This window comes from Dermacentor silvarum, chromosome 10 (genome assembly GCF_013339745.2).
Source record: "Dermacentor silvarum isolate Dsil-2018 chromosome 10, BIME_Dsil_1.4, whole genome shotgun sequence".
Taxonomy (NCBI): domain Eukaryota; kingdom Metazoa; phylum Arthropoda; class Arachnida; order Ixodida; family Ixodidae; genus Dermacentor; species Dermacentor silvarum.
In genome coordinates, this window is record NC_051163.1 from 128,267,066 (window position 1) to 128,284,960 (window position 17,895).

General features: G+C 47.2%; 1 protein-coding gene across 1 annotated transcript in view; it reads left to right on the plus strand.

Moving 5' to 3' along the window:
- LOC119431840 (uronyl 2-sulfotransferase) overlaps window positions 1–17,895 on the plus strand; it is an 83,329-nt gene that overhangs the window by 21,596 nt on the left and 43,838 nt on the right. The window contains exons 2-3 of the mRNA XM_037699296.2: window positions 4,855–5,009; window positions 7,317–7,683. Coding sequence (XP_037555224.2) covers window positions 4,951–5,009; window positions 7,317–7,683 — 426 coding nt within the window. The 5' untranslated portion in view covers window positions 4,855–4,950. The remainder of the gene's footprint in view (window positions 1–4,854; window positions 5,010–7,316; window positions 7,684–17,895) is intronic.

A 17,895-nucleotide genomic window follows, 5' to 3' on the forward strand; every position in this document is an offset into this window, starting at 1 on the left:
CGCAGTTCAGGAATAGTTAAATTACACCAGACATACAATTATACGTTAAGCAGGAAATTCAAATTATAAACTCGTAAGAACATAACAAATTTGCGCATTTTGGCCAATTTAAGAGTTAGGCGTTTAAATTATCCCACGCGTCATGAATAAAATTAGGAGGTAGACTCAGTACGATTAAACTCCGGAAAAGAGCGCTTGTCTTACACTCTTCCCTCCCTTCTGCATCACTATGACCTTAACAATTTTGACTTACTCAATTTGTCATACCAGAATATCCGCAAGTTATAAACAGTGATGTATGGCTCTGATATTTCTACTACTTAGCACTTGTTTTTTATTACACAGCTTGTCTCAGTATCAAATCAATACTAGTATTGAACTGTTTCATTTGGCTGTATGTAGCTGTTTGCAAGAAGTTGATGTCTAAATTGTTTCCTTCTTGTATTTTCAGTGTACAAGCTTATTATAGATATTTGTAACTTGATAGCATTGAGATTTTCATTTTTATAAGAAACTGTTTTGTGTTTCATTTTTATGCAGATGGTATAAGTGCTTAAACTCCTCTGTAAGTGAGTACTAGCTTTACATTTCCACTTCGTAGTGTGCGCCCTATTGTGCTACGCTGTCAATTGTCAATGTTTCATTTATTTACGGCAGCGCTTCTACCACTCCGAAATTGTTCTGTGGGGCTGTGAACTAGTCAAGCTGTTTTGAAAAACAACTTTCTTGTCACAGTCCTTCGTTCTTGATGTTGAAAGAATAAACTTAATATATATATATATATATATATATCATCACAAGAAGCCCGCAAGCAATGAGACCAAGGACAACATAGGGGAAATTACGTGTACTTACTAATTGAATGAAAGAAATGATGATATAATGGAAATGCATATATATATATATATATATATATATATATTCTTGCTGAAGCAAGGTGGCGGTATGGTCGGGTTGGTTCAGGTTCATTTTAAAGAATTCAAGCATACAAGGCACAAGGACAAAATAAAGGATGTGTCCACAGGCAGAAAGAAGATGGGTAGCACCTGCTCCACAGTGGATTCGTCAGTAATCATGTCGCGTGTGCAATTGTTACCGTATATATGTGATCTATGCGGGCCATGGATTTGTAGCGGCAGCAGCATTGGCGTCGCGTGAATGAAATAGCATACCCGCGCTCGTTAGGGTACGAGCGTAGGCTATTTTATTCATGCGACGCCAATGCTGCTGTCATTACATCCTCCATCTTCCTGTCAATCTCTGTCTTGTTTGGACTGCAAGCTGAAAGCCCCTTTCGCATCGAGCGATGTCTCAACTCGTAGTCGGCGTGATTATCCAAAGTGCGATTCGCGGTAAAGGCACGCTGTCACGGAGCAGCTTTAATGTTAATTAATTAATTAAATAAGTAATTTAAAATATTTCCGAGGCCTTGTGGCCTTAAAGAAGGAAGTGATTACAAATGAATATAATTAAAAATAACAAGTACAGTGAGTTGTGGTAATAGCATAAAGATCCTCATAATTATTCAATGTTGGCTAGTGTTTCACGAAAAAGTTTGCTATTGGTGATGGCTACGACACTATAGGGTGAGTTACCCGCCGTGATGGCTTAGCGGCTATGGTGGGGCGCTGTAAGCACGAGGTCGAGAGATCAAATCCCGGCCATGGTGGACGCATCTCGATGGGGGCGAAATGCAAGAACGCCCGTGGCCCGTGCATTGGGGGCACGTTAAAGATCCCCTGGCGGTCAAAATTAATCCGCAGAAGTCCCCCGCTACAGAGTTCCTCATATTCAAATCACGGTTTTTGCACGTAAAACCCCAGAATTCAATTCAATAGGGGGAAAGTGGTTTCATTCCTGACAAGTATGAAGGAGTGGAAGAACGACTTCTTGTAACATGATTAAATTCCAACCTTATTTCAGGGATCGACGCGGTTTTGTGTGTACCGCAGCTATGCAGTATGAGGCGGTTGTGATCGGGATACATCGATCACCACTTGCACAGCGCGTATCACTTGCGTCATTTTTGTAGAGAAATAGAATAGGTCAAATTCTGTGCGTCGTGACTTTTGCACCATGACTCCGTTTATGGCGCGCCATAACGATTGTGGTATAGCCATATATTGCCGGTGCGTTATGCGTTATGGAGCGCGGAGCAGTGCAGGGGAAAAAATTCATTCGACTGTTCCTAGACTATCGTGAGTTCCGCACTCACGGGCAATGACCTTTGTGATCAAAGACAACGCGCTGAACTGCATAACTCGGAGACACCGAGCTGCGCGGCGGTGGCGTTGCTTTGTTTATTATTGTCTCGCTCACTTATAGCGTGTGCATTTTGTTCGTGCAACTCACGCCTCTGTTTCTGGTGAAATCGTTTAAGCATGCTCACGAACAGCACAGCAGTCAACGATGTTTCACGTCTTTCAACGTTTCAATTCAGATATAAATATGTTCTCCTAATCTTAACTTAAGGAAATAATATCACCCTATGTAGTTTCCAAGTGCAAGTACGACGAGTGCACAACAAACAATATCAGGCTGACGTGGCACTGAGCCACACACTGCTTAGACAGTTTAAATGGTTAAATCTATGCGCATTTCTATCGCTTTCATTCTTTAGCCATTCATTGATTCATAGCAACCTTCTTTGAGAGACCGTGAATAAGTAGATCGGCGGGGGCAAACAAAGTAGGAGATGATCGTGATTTATTGGCATCCCCTTTGTAACGGGGCGGCGACAAATAGTCACCTAGCCTACTTGAGTTAATCAGGTATGCTATACAGCATTTTAGCATTTTTCTGTACATCTCTATAATCTTTTTTCTCTTACTCAAAACTTCTCTAGCTACCTTGTACCGCAACCTATTCCTGTAACGGATCTGGTAGATCGTTTCCCCGTTTTTTTTTTTTTTCACAATGCTCTAAACATATCTTGCTTATCTCCACTGCTAACCGGTTGCAGGAGAGAAAGGGAAAGAGTGATATAGCGGCACCTTCTAGGAAGGCAGGTGGGTCTCCTCAACTCCACAGAGTTTTGGAAACCCCGCCCTAAGCAACAAGTGGTAATTTTCCCTGTAACCAACCTTCGCACCCCACGCGTGCAGGAATATTGTCCTGTTTTTTTTTTCGATTACCGTATGATATATGCTTGCTATTTTCCATATAATAATTATTTGAGAGGCAGTGTTAGTGAGATTTTTCTGTCATTCGTCCTTGTAGCGCTTGTCCTTTTTTCGAATAAACTTCACATCTCTCCGTGCAGTTGGCTGCTGAATTGCTGTGTTGAAGCAAGACTTCACATCATTTAGCAACACTTACATCAGTCGCAATCTGCAGCATGACCTTTACGTGGTATTTTGCTAATTTCTGTACGGCCTGGAACAACATATGGAACTCAATCAATTGATTACCTGATAGTATATTTATCCAATAGCTGTCATGTCTTGCTAAACATGGCTCAAGCGTGTAGAAATTTTTTTCAATTTAAGAAAAAAGTAAGACTACTTTTTGACCCAGGTTGAACAACCAGTGCTCGCTGAGTTCTATTGTGTAGCGTGCAATATAATCGTGTATGTACTTCCTCGTGTCATCCCGTTTCCTGGTAATTTCGCGTTTGTGTATTTTCACCTGGCTTTATTATGCCAATGAATGCATTATCTTGTTTACTACAGTAATCAAAATATTTAATACATTACCGTGGTGGTCTTTCTTATGAATGATCTTCTCCGAAGCCAGATCACCTATATTACAGTTTCTGTATGTCGTTCAATTGTATTTCTGTTATATATACTTCGTCTAGTTAACTAATTATTTGAAATTATATTCTGCGTTATTATATTACGATATTAATAGAGCTGTTTCTTAAATTTCTGTGTTGCTTAGCCGCTGACTGACCAATGTATTACACGAGATGTTGACTTCTGTCAGGAGGCATGCAGTGCTTGCCTCCTTGCGTAACATCTCATGGGCACGTTGTGGACATGTCAGTATAAATTGACCAATAATATTTATAGATTTTTATTTGTTTGCTAATACTGCAGCCGTAAGGTCGTTACAGGATGAATGCAGACAATACAACTCAACAAGTGTACACAGCCACACGTACAAACTTTTATACAAACTTAGTTCAATCAACTAGAAACCAACAACCATAATAACACAATAATCTAGCGGCTATGTGAATACAGGACACAAATACAACAGATTTACCGACCAACACTCACAACAGTAGGCTGGGTTTCAGGCCTAAGAAAACTCGGAGCCTCCGCGGAACACATGACAAGAAAGGCAAGAAAATGACAAGAATTTGTATTCGGACAAGTACCGGGACAAACAATGTTCGAAATTGAGAAGATTACCTGCTTGGAAAAGGTCCTGATGCAGGGCATTCCATTCAGCTATCGTTCTTGGAAAGAAAGGGTACTTAAAGGAGTAAATTTGGGCCGTCATGGGTGCAATTTGATCTTTGTGAGAAGTTCGCACAGCTCAGTTAGCATAGCAATATCAAATGGTGTGGCAGCTAGAAGAACAAGCAAAAGCCGATGCGCCAAAAGCGAATGGCGTGTGCACAGACATTTCAAGTTATGGTGACCTTGGGAGCCTACAGCGGTCCCGGATGGGATCGACTGCGGTACGGTGCCAGGAGGGTGAACTAGCTTGGCGCGGCGGGCGCTCCTGTTCTCACCGTCTTGGCGAGGGCTGCAGCGGGAGACCGTTCATCTACGTCCGCGTTTTCGCCGATACGAATCGTGCCGACGCGGTGAGAGAACGGCAAAAAGGTGCAAGGTTTCACAAAAGAAAGAAAACTGGAAGCATGGGGTAATTAAGGCTGTTGATTATTTTTGCTTGTTTCAGTTGCAGAGAATATGCAGATGGCTGGCTGCAGTCGTCGGCATCGGCTGAGTATGGCGAGACGCTTCGACAGGCTGGAAGCTCGCCGAGAGTAAAGCTATGGATCTGTCGGGAGACTTCAGTCCTGGGAAAAAACTGAGAAGAAAACTTCTCTACAGGTGCTCCGATCTTTCTCTTTTTCTCTCAACGCAGAACAGGATTGCTTGTATACAGTTTCCCACATCGCAAACGCAGCCAATTACCTCTGAAAAAAAGGAGGCAAATTCGACGCATTTGTTTAAACCTACTTCAAGTGAATCCCCTTCGAAACGTTTCAATTAAATGTTATGCTTGTTCCTTGATGATCGGCACATGATGCTCGTTTTTCAGGAGGTCACGTAGGAGTATCAGGGTATTGCTGAGACAAAAGTTCATAATTGCTGTTCGCTGTAATTGGGCATTGGATTTCAAGGACTCATTGCAGTCAGGGGATTTCTCCTTTGACGTCGGTTCACCATGCATGGGGTGTAAGAGAGACATGGTAGGAACTTTCACGTTACACAATCGACGAGCGAGATAGCAGGCGATAACGTAGCAGCACCGTAACAAGACCACAGTATGTGGTATTTAAAAAAAACGAGAACGCCTCGTTGGGTGACGGTGATTCACGGCGCACGCCTTACCATCGGCCTCGCCTCTCACTATCGCATGCGATATCGTCTCAGAAGTATGCGTCTTGTTATATTATACAGGGTGATCATTTATAGGCTTTACGGAATATTTAAAAATCGGCAGTGGCAGATAGCATAATTATTGTCCTTGAGCTGGATTATTCGAAGAGGCGGACATTACTGCACATATTGCAATTTACGAAATATAGCCGGTGAGTTTTCAAGACGCATACACTTTAAATGAATATCTAGGATGACACCAGTTTAGAGATATCATTTCCCAATGTGTGGGACGAAATACACGGGTGTTCCAGTTACTTTTGTGCTTCAAGGCATAAAAGAGCTTCTTGATATGCCTTTTTTAGCGCGAATCATACTGGCCACAAGAAGGCACAGGAGACACAAGGCGACAAATTCCAACAATGTTTTATTATCGAAAACCAGCTTGTACTTATATACTCAGTCAGATGAGTCACAGTCACGTGTACATGTCACACAAATCAGAGCAACAAGATTTTGAACGACAGCTCATGGCATGCGCAAGAACTTCAATTTCTTATAGGACAAAGCTTAACAGACAGTCTTATTCGTGCTAAAGATCTCAGATTAGGATGCCATACTAACAAGCCCACATTGCTACTCTGGTCATAAAAGAGCGTTCGTTTAGAAAACATAAGTGGAGCAACAGTGCATTTTTACGGCGAGTTTAATGGCGCATATCTCCGAACCGGTGCCATTCTAGAAATTCATGCCACGGGGATTCACCTTGCAAACTCACCGGCTGGAATTTTTAAATTGCAATATGTGCCGTAAGGTAATCAGTCAGGAAGTTAATTAGTGTATTTTTAATGTGTTGAATACGTGTTCCTATTTCTCGTGCAAGTAATGTCCCACTCTCTGAAGAATCCAGCTCGAGAACTACAATTATGTTAACTGCAACAGGCGGTTTTTTTTTAATTCCAAAAAAAAACTTAAGAATGATCACGCCGCGTATGTCCGCTTAGTGCGTTTCCGGCCCCGTGTTCGCGGTCGAGGCTTGCCTCGTCGCGCTAGAGCGCAACTCCTGAAGCTAAGGGTTGGCTGCGTGAACGTGTGCGAACGTTTATACAGACAAGGACGTGTGGCCAGTTCATCGTGTACGTCTTGCGGTTGCTGCTAGACACTTCAGCACCTGATATTGGAGTGTCCCGCTTTCAGTGCGCAGCGCATGTCACTAGTGAGAGACTACACTCCTTGGCCTGCGGTGCACAACACAAGAAGAATGTTTGTGCCCCAGTGGTTGTGCGTCTCTACGCGATCAGGCTCAACGCGCTCTCCTTACTTTTCTAGAACTAACAAACTTGGGGCACGTTTGTAAACGAGAAACTATTTATTCTATTTTACGATCTTGAGTGGCGTGACCTGCAGTGACGGGCCCTACTGTGTGTTCTACTTTATTCTTTGAGATTTGCCATCTCGCTCTTTCCTCCCGTCCTTCCTATCTTCCATTTCTATGTTTGTCTCCTCCTTTATGAAGAGTAGGCAGGCGTTGTACCTCTTCCGGTGGCAGTTTCCAGCCTTGCTCCTCGCTTTCCCTTTCCTGTGCATATGTTTACAAATCAAATAATAATAATAATAATTAGCAGAAGTGTGCATTGTTAGGGCATTCGCTTGTTTGTTACAGTGACCATGAACGGGCCATGGAAATGCAGCGCATTCACCCTCGTTGCTGTGGAGGCCCGCCAGCCACAGTGCTATATGCTATAGTTGCATGAACTACACGCTGTACAATACAGGATTATACTCCGTGTACATTTTTTTTTTCTTTCCGTACAGCTTCGTTTTCGTCGGCGCCGCAGTAATGATCGTCTGCTACCACTTCTGTAGTCCACTGAAACCACGTGATCTCTGGGCCGCCACCCCGGCCTCTACTCCCAGCAGGAAGCAAGCGCCAACGTGCGCTGACATGACTCGCAACTCGACCGATAGCAGCAAGTTGCCTCGGCAGGCAGAGCAAGGCGTGACCGAGCGCCCTGATGCGTCGTCACCGTCCCCGAGGGGACGGCGCCTGGTGTACAACCGGGTGCCAAAGTGCGGCTCGACGACGCTGTTGACGCTGCTGCGCAGGCTGTCTGCCAGGAACGGGTTCCGGCACCTGCACTGCAGGACTTACGACAAGAGGATACTCACGAGCGACGAGCAGGTGCCTGCAAACTCCTACGCAATTTTAAAGAGACGCCAGGGTTGAAGAAGTACTAACGTATTTTCGAAGCTGTAAAAAGTCTACTACGTGTTTGTAGCACATAAATATATGACACTTAGCGAGAGTAAAGGCTGGGAAACACCAGTTGGATGTTTTAATTTGATAGTAAAGTTGGTCTCGAGGCGCCGAATGTGGCTTCAGAGTCATGATGTTATGACACATGGGAAAAATTTGCTCACGTCGTGTAGCGAAAACGTTAGGTATGATGACCTTGCCAGCTAAAGGAATATAAAAAAAAGAAGATTGCTGCACACATTTCTTTTGGCCGCGCTTTTGTGTGGCAGCTGCTGCACCGATCCCTGGAATATAGCGAGCCCGCGTGTCGTGTTGTCTCTGGCGCATCCATTTTCTGGGCACTCTTAACGGGGTGCTTGATTCGAAGAAACCAGAAATATAGTAAATTATTCAGTCTACTCCGACGTCAGCTAGTAAACTTAATTATTTTTTTTATAGTTTAAAGCAAGGCTGCACAACTCACAACTAGTTAGCGCCAGCTTTTCTGGGAGCCACATTTGCCGCACTTTAGTAAGAAACGTTGAGTGCTTTGCTTGCGGAGTGGCGGCCTGTATTTCCCGTCATGGCACATCTTGCTGACTACAGCGCGTGTCGTCGTGCCACAGTCGTTCACCGAAGGCCTAAGCGGGCTGTTGCTCAGAGACATCAAACAAAACATCTCTTCACAGATGTGGGTGTTTCCGTAGAGAGAGGCCAGTTGCAAGGCCTAACTTCTTCTAAAACTAAATGAGGGGCTGCTTCTGGTACCAACCTGCCTGTAAGTCGAAATACTCTAGCTGCACTGTGGAGTTACAGCCTCCTGAAGTGTTAGGGGCGAGAAAAGACAGTCACTCTGTTTCTCATATTCAACTGACTTGAGACGATGTTGGAAACGTATGTTCAAGCGAGGGCAAACAACATTACCTTGGTTCTGTCCAGCTACGTGGCATCTGCATCTTTTTAAATCTTGGTGCATGATAGTTGGGACTCCATGTATATTGCCAATATAAGCTGGACATATTACATCATGGCAGCTGAACATCGTAGATTGTAAACCAAATCACACCTTTAAGGTCGTTATCTGTCATAACTTTCTGTCATGTTTACTATTAAATCAAATTGATCGGAATAATTCCGTCATCAATCGCCGCGTTTTCCTAAAACCATCTATCTACGTTTCACTAAGACGTGACCATAACAGAAAAATTCGCGAAATTCCTTGCCGTACAAATAGATTTCAGTCGTCTTTCTTTCCCCGCACCATTAAACAACGGAACAGACTGCCTCCCGCTGTGGTGTCGAAAAACGACAAAGATTTCGTGCATGAGCTAAGACGGCATACTTGTGATAGCGCGTAGCGCTGATCCTGACTTAAAGAAACTACGTTCTTGGTGTGCTTGCTTTTTGGTTTCATTGCTCTTGATATGTTTCTTGGTGTGTTCACCTTGCAACCATTATTCGCGTCTCCCCTCTGTAACATCCCCCTCTACATCAATGCCTTCGGACGATTTGTAGTATTATAATAAATAAATAAATAAATAAATAAATAAATAAATAAATAAATAAATAAAAAACTCACTCCCTTGCACATTTTAGGGCGTAAGGGTGTCAGTTGTAGACTTCACCATCATCATCATTAGCCTATATTTATGTCCACTGCAGGACGAAGACCTCTCCCTGCGATCTCCACTTATCCCTGTCTTGCACTAGCTGTTTCCAACTTGCCCCTGCAAAGTTCCTAACTTCATCACCCCACCTCGTTTTCTGCCGTCCTCGACTGCGCTTCCCGTCTCTTGGCATCCATTCTGTAACTCTAATGGTTCACGGGTTATCCATCCTACACATCACGTGGCCTGCCCAGCTACATTTTTCCCTCTTAATGTTAATTAGAATATCGGCTATCCCCGTTTAGCAACGCCGGAAGGCGCTCTATACAGCAAGGATGGGGCCACACACTCAATTTAGGATTTGGCAGTGGAACTGCAGGGGACTCCCCTTTAAAAGATGCACCCTGCAGCAGTTTGCTCGCACTCACAAAGAAAAGCCACATGTTATATTATTGCAAGAAATGATGACTGATTAGGTTTCACTCCAGGGATCTTCGTCTCTTGCTCTCCGTGGGGACGCAGAGGAATCTGCACATTAGTCAGCAGCAAGTTCACTTTTGTCGCACACGATCTAGGGGTCCGGCTTAGCAAGACGGAGACCTCCCTAGTCGAAGTCATTCCAAGTCAATCCAACAACTCCAGCATTTTTATACTTAACGTATACAGCAGCCCGAGCGATCACAGACAACGTTTCAAAACCATCATCACTAGGTCAACGAAACTCACCGGAAACTCTCCACTGATTGTGGCCGGCAATTTCAACGCCCCCTTTCACGCTTGGAACTACCCGCACGACACGGTCAAGGGCAGAAGCCTGTGGCAGGAGGCGGGAGATGCGGTATCTATTGACGGACCCATCCTTTCCCACCAGACGCGGCACCTCCTCGACCAGGGACTCTGTCCGGGATCTCGCCTTTGTTAAAAACGCTGGCTCAGCCGTGTGGTCGAATCTGCTCATAGACCTCGGTAGCGATCGTTACATCACGGCCACCAACCTACAAGTGGAGCAGAAAAGAAAAAAAGGCCTTCTCGGTCCCTGACTGGGACTAATTCCCTAAGGTTCGCAAGGCCCGCGCCGCCCTGGGAGAAAAGCCCGAGAGTCTCGTCCAGTGGCCCGAACTAATTCTGCAAGATGTCTGCTCCACCACTAAAACCATAGAGACGGATCTACACACAGACACAATGGATAGCAGGCTAGCACACCTTCTCGAGGCCAAGCAATCACTCTTCGAGAGGTGGAAAAGCCAACGCTTGAATCGCAAGCTCAGGAAAAAGATAGCCGAGATCAACAAACAGATCGACGCGCACTGCCAAGCCCTGTCTAGGCAGCAATGGGACAAAATTTGCAATTCAATCGACGGGCAGATGCGCACGGGAGGCAAGTGGAATCTTCTCAAACACTTGCTCAACGACTCCGGCACCAAGTCAAACCAGAGAAGTGTCCTCGCTAAAGCGCTCCACGAAGCCAAAAAGTCGTCTTCGGAAGAGGAAGTGCTGGAGATGCTAGCTAAGAAGTACCTGCCACTCAAAACTGTGTCCGATGAGGCGGCATACCCAGTATACAAAGGGAAGCCGAACTCCGCGCTGGAAGGGCCTTTCAAAGTCAGTGAAATCCGCTGCGCCCTACACGACCTCAATGGTAGGTCGGCACCCGGCCCGGATCACATTAACAACAAGGCTCTCAGAAACCTAGAGGACCAATCGATCGAGTTTCTCACAGAGGAGATAAATCGCATTTGGGAGGTAGAGAATTGTACCGGAACAATGGAAGGTGGCGAAGGTCATACTCATCCCAAAGCCCAGTAAACCGCCGAGCTTGGAGAACCTCCGCCCTATCTCACTGATGCCATGTGTAGGGAAGGTGGCCGAGCACGTCATCCATAACAGAATTGCCGAGTGTATCGAGACCATGCAACGACCTTTTCTCTCACAACATGATAGGTTTCAGGCCAGGCCTCTCCACCCGGGACGCTTGAAGCTTATCAAGATCCAAATCCTCGACCCCGCTGCACTCGGGACACGAGAGCCATCCTTGGTTTGGACCTGGAGAAAGCATTTGATAACACCCGTCACGAATTCATTCTCGACGCCATCTCCAAACTCGACCTGGGCTCGTCCTTCCATGCCTTCGTCACGTCTTTCTTGAGCAGACGATGCGCCCTCCTCAAGGCTGGAAATTTGGAATCGAAGAAAATGGAGCTGAGCGGAAGAGGCACCCCCCAGGGGTCAGTGATCTCACCACTCCTCTTCAACATCGCAATGGTCGACCTCTCCAGATACCTAGGCAAGATCCAGGGCCTCGGTCACACGATCTACGCGGACGACATCACTGTCTGGTGCGCGAGATGCAGTGACGGACGAGTCGAAGTCGCTCTCCGGGAAGCTGTCGACAATACAGAGCTCTTTCTAACTGACACGGGGCTCCGGTGCTCCCCAATGAAATCGGAACTCCTTCTCTACAGCCCAACTGGAAACAGCCGCAAGCCACAGGACTGGAAACCCACCCGCCGAAATCGACATTAATTTCTACATCAAGTGCGGACATCAGATTCCCAAAGTCACGTCCATTCGAATCTTGGGAATGACACTCGAAGGGGCGGGCACAAATAGCATCACCATTCACAAACTAGCAGAAAAGACGGATAGCGTCATCGGTCTAATCAAGCGGGTAGCTAACAGAAGGAGAGGCCTGAGCGTATAGAATCTGATAAGGCTAGTCCACGCTTTCTTGTTATGCCATTTCACGTACGTAGCGGCCATGCTCGTCTGGAAGAGGGCCGAGCGAGACAAGCTAAATGCCATGGTAAGGAGGGGTATCAAGAGCGCGCTCGGACTACTAAACTACACACGCACCGACCGACTAGTGCAGTTGGGTATTCATAATGCCCTGGAAGAAATTGCAGAAGCACAAGAAAGGGTATTCTCAGACTCTCCGGCACCAGGGCGGGCAGACGACTCCTAACAGAGATGGGCGTCCCCCCGGGCATGGCTGAAGACGCCTACCAGGGCCTTCCGAAAGAGAAGAAGGACAGCGTCCTCATATCCCCCGCCCCGCGCAATATGCATCCCCAGCACAACGTTGAAAGAAGGAAGGCCAGGGCAGTGGCGCTCCTACACCGGACGACAGAACTCCCAGGCGGCAGCTGCTTCGTTGACGCGGCCCAGTATGGCAACAGCAACAATGTCAAAGTAGTGTCGATCAACCAAAGGGGTTTGACCGTTAACGCCGCTTCGGTACGAAGCGCGTCGTCGCGTGCAGCCGAGCAGAGAGAGAGAGAGAAAATGATTTAATGAAAGGCAGGGAGGTTAACCAGGACTGAGCCCGGTTGGCTACCCTACACTGGGGGAAGGAAAAAGGGGAGAGAGAGATTAAGAGAAGAATAGAAAGTTCACTCTTGATATCGCCGACGTAGCAACAGATCTCTGTTCTATCACTGATTATCACTCAGTCCGGGTCATAGACGGTCACTCAGTCCTGTCGCTTTTAAAAATCGCAGCAGCGCTTTTGTGGCCTTTTGCAGCTGTGATATTCGAGGCCATGGTCCCAAGATCTTGCTCAAAGTGAACGGTCTTCTATCTAGCCTATTGAGAACGTTGCAGAGGTTATGTCTTTCGCTTTGAAAAGATGGACAGTAGCATAGTAGGTGTTCTATAGTCTCATCGACACCACAGGCATTACACTCGGCGCTATCAGCCATTCCAATCAAACACGTGTAAGCATTGGTGAATGCAACACCCAAGCGTAAGCGGCACAGCATTGTCTCCTCATTTCGCGGAAATCCAGGCAACAGCCGCAGCTGCATAGATGGGTCGAGAGAATGCAACCAATGTTGGGCGAATTCAGTTGTATGCCACTTCTCCAATGTCATAGTTTGCGCTAGCTTGCTTAGATGTTGGGCTGCGTCAGTCCTCGACAAAGGTACAGAAACAATATTTGCTCCTTCGTGTGCTTTCCTAGCAGCTTCGTCGGCGATGTCGTTGCCGGTGATGCCGCAATGACTCGGCAGCCACTGAAACACGACGTCGTGTCCTTTTGCGATCGTATGGTGGTGCATTTCTCGTATCTCCGAGACGAGTTGTTCGCAGGACCCGCGACGGAGAGCTGACAAAAGACATTGTAGGGCCGCCTTTGAATCGCATAATATTACCCACCGATTAGCCGGTTGGTTGTTAATATAATCAATGGCACCTCGGAGGGCAACAAGCTCCGAAGCGGTCGATGATGTCACGTGAGAAGCCTTGTATGTGATGCTCATTGATCGTGATGGTATAACCACTGCGCCGGTGGAGCTGGTCTGAGTGGAAGAGCCATCCGTATATATGTGGATTCGGTCAGAGTAGAAAGAGTGCAAGCAATCGAGAGCTGCTTGCTTCAAGGCCAAAGTGGGCATGTCCGTCTTTTTTCTTATTCCTGGAACGTAAAGGCGCACTTCAGGTTGTTTTAAACACCACAACGCTGATGGTGAACGTGTCGAGGGTGTGAACCCCGATGGTAGGGAGGCACTATGAATGTTGACCACGTTGGAAAATGACGCCTGTGGTCGTCGTTCTGGCAGGGAGGCAAGAGAGCTTGATTGCACCCGTGAAACGTGGCGAATATGGGCCCTAAGCGTGTCGATGGTCATGTAAGTCGTGATCGGATGGTCTTGAGCCGTGATAACTGTTCCTGCTGTTGAGGCGCTCCGCGGAAGGCCGAGGCAAACACGTAATGCCTGTGCTTGCACGCTCTGAAGGGCTCGAAGATTTGATCTGCATGTTTTAGCAAGCACGGGAGAGCTATAGCGTAGGAAGCCGATAAAAAGCGCTCGGTACAACTGTAGCATAGAGCTCACTGATGATCCCCACGCTTTACCGGCGATGAATTTGAAAACGTGAACCATAGTTGTGAGCTTCTTCTTCAAGTGGGCAACCTGAGGGCTCCAGGAGAGGTCTCGGTCAACAAAGACACCCAAAAACCGATGATTTCTCTTGTAGGAGATACGCTGGCCATTGATGCACACTGGATAACCAGACATCGCTTTTCGCGTAAAAGCGACTAACGCACATTTTTCTGTCGAGATGGTTAGGCCTTGTGTGCAAAGATAGCCAGTTGCCTGCGTTGCTGCCTTCTGTAACCTTGCCCGAACCTGCGGGCGAGTCACCGCTGATGCCCAGATGCAGATGTCGTCGGCGTAGATCGAAACACTCACTGTTTCCGGAAGGGAATCGGCCAGCCCAAGAAGTGTGAGGTTAAAAAGAATAGGGCTTAGAACACCGCCTTGAGGAACGCCACGGCATGTGTAGTGGTCAGTAGTCGGACCATCTTCTGTGCGTACATACAAGGACCTTTGTGTCAAGTAGCTTTGGATCCATCGAAATACTCGCCCTCCTAGTTCCAATGTCAAAAGTGCGTCTAGGATGGCTTGATGGGAAACGTTGTCGTAGGCGCCTTTCACGTCAAGAAAGAGTGCTACTGATAAGCGTTTCCAAGACTTTTGCTGCTCAACAGATGACACTAGATCGATGACATTGTCAATCGATGAACGGCCTCGTCGAAATCCCGCCATAGAGTCGGGGTAAATATTGTGGTGTTCGAGATACCATTCGAGACGCATGAGGATCATGCGCTCCATGAGTTTTCCGACGCAGCTGGCGAGTGCTATAGGCCGATATGATGACAGTTCTAGCGGTGACTTTCCTGCTTTTAGCAACGGTACCAAGCGGCTGCGTTTCCATTCCTGTGGAACGACGCCATCATGCCATGACCTATTAAAAAGGTTGAGCAGTTCTCGTCGCGCTTCTCGACGTAGGTGGCGCATAGCATTATATGTGATTCCGTCGGGCCCTGGCGAAGACGAACACCGACATAGCACCATAGCAGCCTCTAACTCTTCCATAGAAAAAGGAGCATCCATACTTGTATCTCGTGGACCAGCAATGTCGCCTAAAACCATGTCAGGGAGTAGAACTGTTCCGCCGGCGACTTTCGCACAAAACTCTTCTGCAACGTCTATCTCACGGCGGTTTTGATGGAGAGCAAGGGCGTTAAATGGGTGTCGTTGCTGGGGACATGAGCGAAGACCCCTTAGGGTACGCCACACACGGGACAGTGGCTTTCGGGGGTCCAGTGACTCACAAAAGCATTTCCATCTTTGATCTTCTAGTTTATCCATCCGGCGCTGTATCTTCTTTTGCATTCGCCGAGCTACTCTGAGGTCAAGAATTGACTTCGTGCGCCTGTACCTCCTTTCAGCTCGACGACGTAGTGCACGAAGTCTTTCCAATTCAATGTCATACTCTGTACGCTTTGATGAATGAGTGAAGCTACGCGTACAATCATGCATTGCGTCTGCAATGATGTCTTCGAGCCTGCGTGCGATTGGTTTCTTGCATGCGTCTTCCACAAGATCTTCAAACACTGACCAGTCAATTTGGCGAGATATATTGGGTAATGTAGCTTCTAGTCCATCGATTCTCACATAGGTCGGAATATGATCACTTCCATGGGTTTCGATATCAGTGAACCACTGCACTCTCGAAGTTAGGCAACGTGACACCAGTGTTAAGTCTAGGCAGCTGCTGTACGTTGTTCCTCGCAGAAATGTCGGGCTTCCGTCATTTAGAAGACGCAGATTGTGGCCTGATGCAAAGGATACGAGTGACCTGCCTCTTGAATTTATCCTGGAGCTTCCCCATATCTGGTGGTGAGCGTTGAAGTCTCCTGTTATTATCCAAGGACCGTGAGTCGCAGCCATAAGATCGTTTAGTCTTTTGCTATCGAATTGACTTGTTGGGGAAAGGTAAACGCCAATAAGTGTAAAAGACAGCCTCTTCTTTTTCACAGTAACACAGACATATTGGTTATCGTCGTGTGGAGGTACGGGCTGGGCGAAATACGTAAGGTCCTTGCGAATGTAAACCAGAACCTTACTACTTCGGGCACAAGTGGTTGAAACGAAAGGTTCATATCCTGATAGTCTCAAGGTAGTTGATAAATTCGGTTCACAGATGACCAGCACAGGAAAGCGGTTTTCAAACACGAACTGCCGGAAATCCGAAATACGTGACCTCAGGCCTCTCGCATTCCACTGAAATATGGAGGCGCTTCTGACATCATCCCGGAACGATCGCTGCTGCTGTCGACGAGCCATGGTTCCGCTATATAAGTTTTCAAGCACTGGACTTCTGAAGGCTTGCGAGAACCGGATTGATGGCATCCAGCACTTGCAATGCACTTCTAGCTGTTGGCGTCTGCAGCTTGTCCAGAAGAACACGAAGAGCACTCACCAGAGAGCTGAGCATAACAACAATTTGTTGATCCTGGTCTGTCAATTTATCAGGAACAGACGAGGTGTCCCTTGCTGTAGATGTCTGTTCCCACTCCGTAGGTGCATGTAGCCTCGGGAGTTCAGGCCAAGCGTCAGCTGCCGTGTTGTTCGAAGCTCCTTTGTCCTTAGAGCTGACGGCGTTTGGCCTGGGCGGGAGAGGGGGTGGTGATGTATGTGGCTCGCGCGGTACAGAGGCTTTGGAGGTTCTTGAACGGCGTCGGCGACGTGATCTTCGTCGCTTAATAGATGCTGCCGCTTCTCGGTGAGACGAGTTGTCTCTAACCATTTTCTTTAAAATTGCCATTTCCTTTCGAATTAAGGGGCACTCCTTTGAGGATGCATCATGAGGGCCGCTGCAGTTTGTGCACTTCAGCACACTGGCCTCGCACGTGTCAGTGGTGTGCGGCCCCGTGCATCGAGAACACACGGAAGTGTTTTTGCACACACTACTCACATGGCCTAACTTCATGCACTTCCAGCACTGTAGTGGTTTTGGTACAAAAGGCCGAACTGCGTGTCGGAAGTGGCCCACTTTTACGTGTGTTGGTAGGGATTCGCCCTTAAATATGATCTTCACACACCGTGACGTGCCGAGACGAAAAACGTTTGCGATGACGGTGTTTTCTGTAGCCGGCTTGATTAAGATCGACAAATCGGTGTCGGCAATGGTTTCGTCGACATCATAAATTACGCCAGTACTGCTTTCTTTTCCCAGCGGAATATGAGGGTGGACTTTAATCCCGTCAAGTTCCGTGACCTTGCGCAAAGAATCTAACGCAGCCGCATGTTCTACGTCGATCGCTACGACGTTCTTACGGGTGTTTACTCTGATGTCCTTGATTTCATTCGGGACCAGTGCCTCTAGATGTGTAGACACGGCTTGCCTGTTGAGGCATCTCAGGTTATCCGTGGCGAGAACTGGCGTGAAAAGGATGGTGAGTACCTCGGTAATCCGTGATGGACCTCATGGTGGACGCACTCGAATTCGATGATGTGCTGACAAACCTTCTCTTTGCTTTACGGCTCCGCACCAGCTCGAAGGTGTCGTCACCAGATTCTTCACTGCTGACATAGTACTGCATGGGGTCGTCGCTGTCAGTGTCGCTCTCGGTGCCGTTGCGCTTCCTGGAGGCAGCCGCCGCGGGCACTACCGAGTCCGGCGGACGCGCGTGAGAGTCCATCTCCACCGCAACTAAGCAGGAAACAGCAGTTCACCGGCAAAGTCCAAGAAATTCACAAACAAG